This window comes from Enoplosus armatus, chromosome 13 (genome assembly GCF_043641665.1).
Source record: "Enoplosus armatus isolate fEnoArm2 chromosome 13, fEnoArm2.hap1, whole genome shotgun sequence".
NCBI classification, from domain to species: Eukaryota; Metazoa; Chordata; class Actinopteri; order Centrarchiformes; family Enoplosidae; genus Enoplosus; species Enoplosus armatus.
In genome coordinates, this window is record NC_092192.1 from 9,534,149 (window position 1) to 9,537,884 (window position 3,736).

General features: G+C 47.1%; 1 protein-coding gene across 1 annotated transcript; it reads left to right on the forward strand.

Moving 5' to 3' along the window:
- The first annotated feature begins 672 nt into the window (after positions 1–672).
- On the forward strand, positions 673–2,064 carry drd1b (dopamine receptor D1b). Its single transcript, XM_070917373.1, has one exon. It carries the CDS (start codon positions 673–675, stop codon positions 2,062–2,064), a length of 1,392 nt encoding a protein of 463 aa, XP_070773474.1.
- The last annotated feature ends 1,672 nt before the right edge of the window (positions 2,065–3,736 follow it).

Below are 3,736 nucleotides of genomic sequence, written 5' to 3' on the forward strand. Positions count from 1 at the left end.
CCTAGCAGCCGGGGTGGATCAGCGTCGATACAGGCACCAATATAATCACACGGACACGCCTCGAGGACCTTTAAACAAATCAGATAAACGCAGCGCTGAAAACCATCAATAGATGTTATTGATGAGATGGTATATAAGGCTAATGATTGGCCAAGCCTCTGTTTACTCAACAGCTCGGCAACAATATGATGTGAAACTTTCGCTGAGGGCTTGACAGCAGAGGCATGCAGTGAGAGGAGAAAAGGATCTTTTACTTTTTTAATTTTCATTGCTGCTTTATACCATTTCACGACTACAGTGCTGATTGGAAGAATACTTGCAAACAACAGCTGGAATATTCCTCCTCCTCTTCGAACTAGAATGTCCGCTGCCTGTTCTGCTGCTGCAGGAATTTATGAACCAGGCATTTTTGGGGGGCACATTTCCGAAGAGGTCTTTTTGAAATATTTATAGCAGCTGGTGTGTAAGGATGGTGGTTGTGACAAGGAGCCTATGGATGACCCAGTCTGTGGGAGAGCTGGTGCCGAGACAATTGACCTCTCCACCAGCTACGCCGTCCGTCTGAAACTCCTCCGAGGCACAGCTGCTGCAGGCTGGGGATGTGATGGGGTGACTGTTGACACCCCCCTCACCCACCCCCTCTCTCACTTTATTAGCAGTGTAATATAAACAATGGATCAGAATTTCTCAACGGTTCGAGATGGCAAGCAGCTGCTCCCAGAGAGAGACTCGTCCAAACGTGTGCTGACAGGGTGCTTCCTCTTCCTCCTCATCTTCACCACGCTGCTAGGCAACACGCTTGTGTGTGCTGCCGTCACCAAGTTCCGACACCTGAGGTCGAAGGTCACCAACTTTTTCGTCATCTCCCTGGCCATCTCTGACCTTCTGGTAGCTATCTTGGTAATGCCGTGGAAGGCGGCGACTGAGATCGTGGGGTTTTGGCCGTTTGGTGCGTTCTGCAACGTGTGGGTGGCGTTTGACATCATGTGCTCCACTGCCTCCATCTTGAACTTGTGTGTGATTAGTGTCGACCGTTACTGGGCCATCTCGAGCCCATTCCGCTATGAACGCAAGATGACTCCTAAAGTGGCATGTCTGATGATTAGCGTGGCGTGGACCCTGTCCGTCCTCATCTCCTTCATTCCTGTTCAGCTTAACTGGCACAAAGCTCAGACCATCAGCTATGCAGAGCTAAATGGAACGTACCCTGGCGATCTGCCCCCTGACAACTGCGATTCTAGCCTTAACAGGACCTATGCCATCTCCTCCTCCCTTATCAGCTTCTACATCCCGGTGGCTATTATGATCGTAACCTACACCCGGATCTACCGCATCGCCCAGAAACAGATACGAAGAATATCTGCCTTGGAGCGGGCAGCAGAGAGTGCCAAAAACCGTCACAGCAGCATGGGGAATAGTTCGAACATAGAGAGTGAGAGCTCATTCAAAATGTCGTTCAAACGAGAAACCAAAGTCTTAAAGACGCTCTCAGTCATCATGGGAGTGTTTGTGTGCTGCTGGTTGCCCTTCTTCATCCTTAACTGCATGGTTCCGTTCTGTGAGACGAACATGCCGGACGGTGCCACGGACTTCCCCTGCATCAGCTCCACCACCTTTGATGTGTTCGTGTGGTTTGGCTGGGCAAACTCCTCGCTCAACCCCATCATCTATGCCTTCAATGCCGACTTCCGCAAGGCCTTCTCCATCCTCCTGGGCTGCCACCGCCTCTGCCCGGGGAGCAATGCCATCGAGATCGTCAGCATTAACAACAACATGGGCGCCCCTACCTCGAACCCCAACTGTCAGTATCAGCCCAAGAGCCACATCCCAAAGGAGGGCAACCATGCAGCCAACTATGTGATCCCCCACAGCATCCTGTGTCAGGAGGAGGAGTTACAGAAGAAGGACGGATGCGGAGGGGAGATTGAGGTGGGGATGGTAAACAACGCCCTGGAGAAACTCTCCCCAGCCATCTCTGGGAATTTAGACAGCGACACAGAGGTCACTCTGGAAAAGATCAATCCCATAACACAGAACGGACAGCATAAAGCTGTGTCATGTTGAGAAAAGGCAAAGATGGATCAGATGTACACTGAGGCATGTATGTACGCACAAAGGGAAGGAAAGCTTACACGGGAGGAAAGCAAAAGAAACAAAAGAGACAGACATCTTGAAGAACATGCCTGACAGAGTGGGATATACTGGACCTTAAGACTGTCAACAAAAATCTACATGGAAAAACCGACAGAATGTTTCAAAGTAAAGGCACTTTAACCTGGATATAACTATCTGCAAAATACGTTCAGCATTTATTGATGAAATTGACACATTTGATGATAAATGTTGATAATGTTAATATTAAAGCAGTACACTAGCTATGTGCACATGTATACATCTTTTTGTATTTACAAAGATGTATACATCTGCATGTGTATACTGTACAGTACTGACACAATCCTGGACGGACTTTAACACAGTATATACAGTGGAGGAAGATGTAGTAACTATTAGCAAAATGTCTCGTAGGTAGGTGCTTTGTATGTGTTTCATGGAAGAGAGAACAATGTGGGTAAATTGCTTTTGGTACAGTATTATTAGGGATTATTCTTTTGGCGTTTTTTGCCTTTATTGGACAGCTTTGAGTGAAGAGGCAGACAGGAAACGGGTAGAGAGAGGGAGGTATGACATGCAACAACGGCAACGTTGCGGTTATACGGCATGGGCAGTATCCATTCGGCTACTAAGGTGCTCCAGGTACGGTATAATTAATTTATTGCAGTTATTTCTCTTCAGTCCATTTTTAATGACAATTTTATTGCAAAATCAAAACACCTGTATTGCAGTGGTAATTTATTTTAGCTTAAATTGCTTCAAAACACCAAAGTAACAATATTCTGATTCAAACTAAACAGGCAGCGGGCAGAAAATGGAGTTCAATACTGTAAGCCAAGTTGTCATATATTTATAAATATTTCATTTTTACACCCCCATGTTATCTTGCAGTGTCTCCAGACACCTGATATGTTCAGAGGTCCAACTGATTTGTGTGTGTGTGAGAGAGAGAGACAGAGAAAGAGAGGGGGAATAGCAAAAGTCATGGTCTACTTTCCATCCTCAGTCGTGCCCACCTGGGACCGATCAGACTGGCTCACCTGAAGTTTCCTCCATTTCTTCTCCTCACTCCCTGTTTTCATTAGCTTTGTCTTCCCCCCTCTGCCGCTGTTCAGCAAACCCTCTCTAGGGCCCTGCGGTCTCCTCTCCTTTCCATTTTCCTACTCTCCTTTCCTCAGTCAGCAAAGTCCCTTCCTCCTTCATGCTGCCCCCAATTCTTCAGCGTTGTCAACCTCTTCCCTCCTCTCTCCTCCCCACCGTTCCCTCAGTCAGCATGGTCCTTTACACCTGCACCATACCTTCCTTTTTATGTTTTTCTTTTCCTGTCTGCCTCCTCCTCTCCGTCCCCTTTGGCAGCCCTTCATTTTAAGTGGCACTGATGATTCTATTTTTGGCAAATGCTGTGAGTCCATCATTAAAAAAGAACCTAAATCTGTAAACTAAAACACCTGCACTTGGACAGGGGAGGCAGAAGCAGAGTTCACTTAGCCGTAATTCAAGTGACACTTAGTGACCTTTTGCAAACTTGCAGATATCTGATTTTGTAAATTGCTCATGCTGCGAGCCATGCTGTGCTGTAGTGGCCATGTGGAGCATGCAGTGTGACAGTCGCTCTGTTTGCAGG

Excerpts from the sequence above, each read along its gene's own strand:
- drd1b (XM_070917373.1), top strand. The coding sequence starts at position 673 with ATGGATCAGAATTTCTCAACGGTTCGAGATGGCAAGCAGCTGCTCCCA.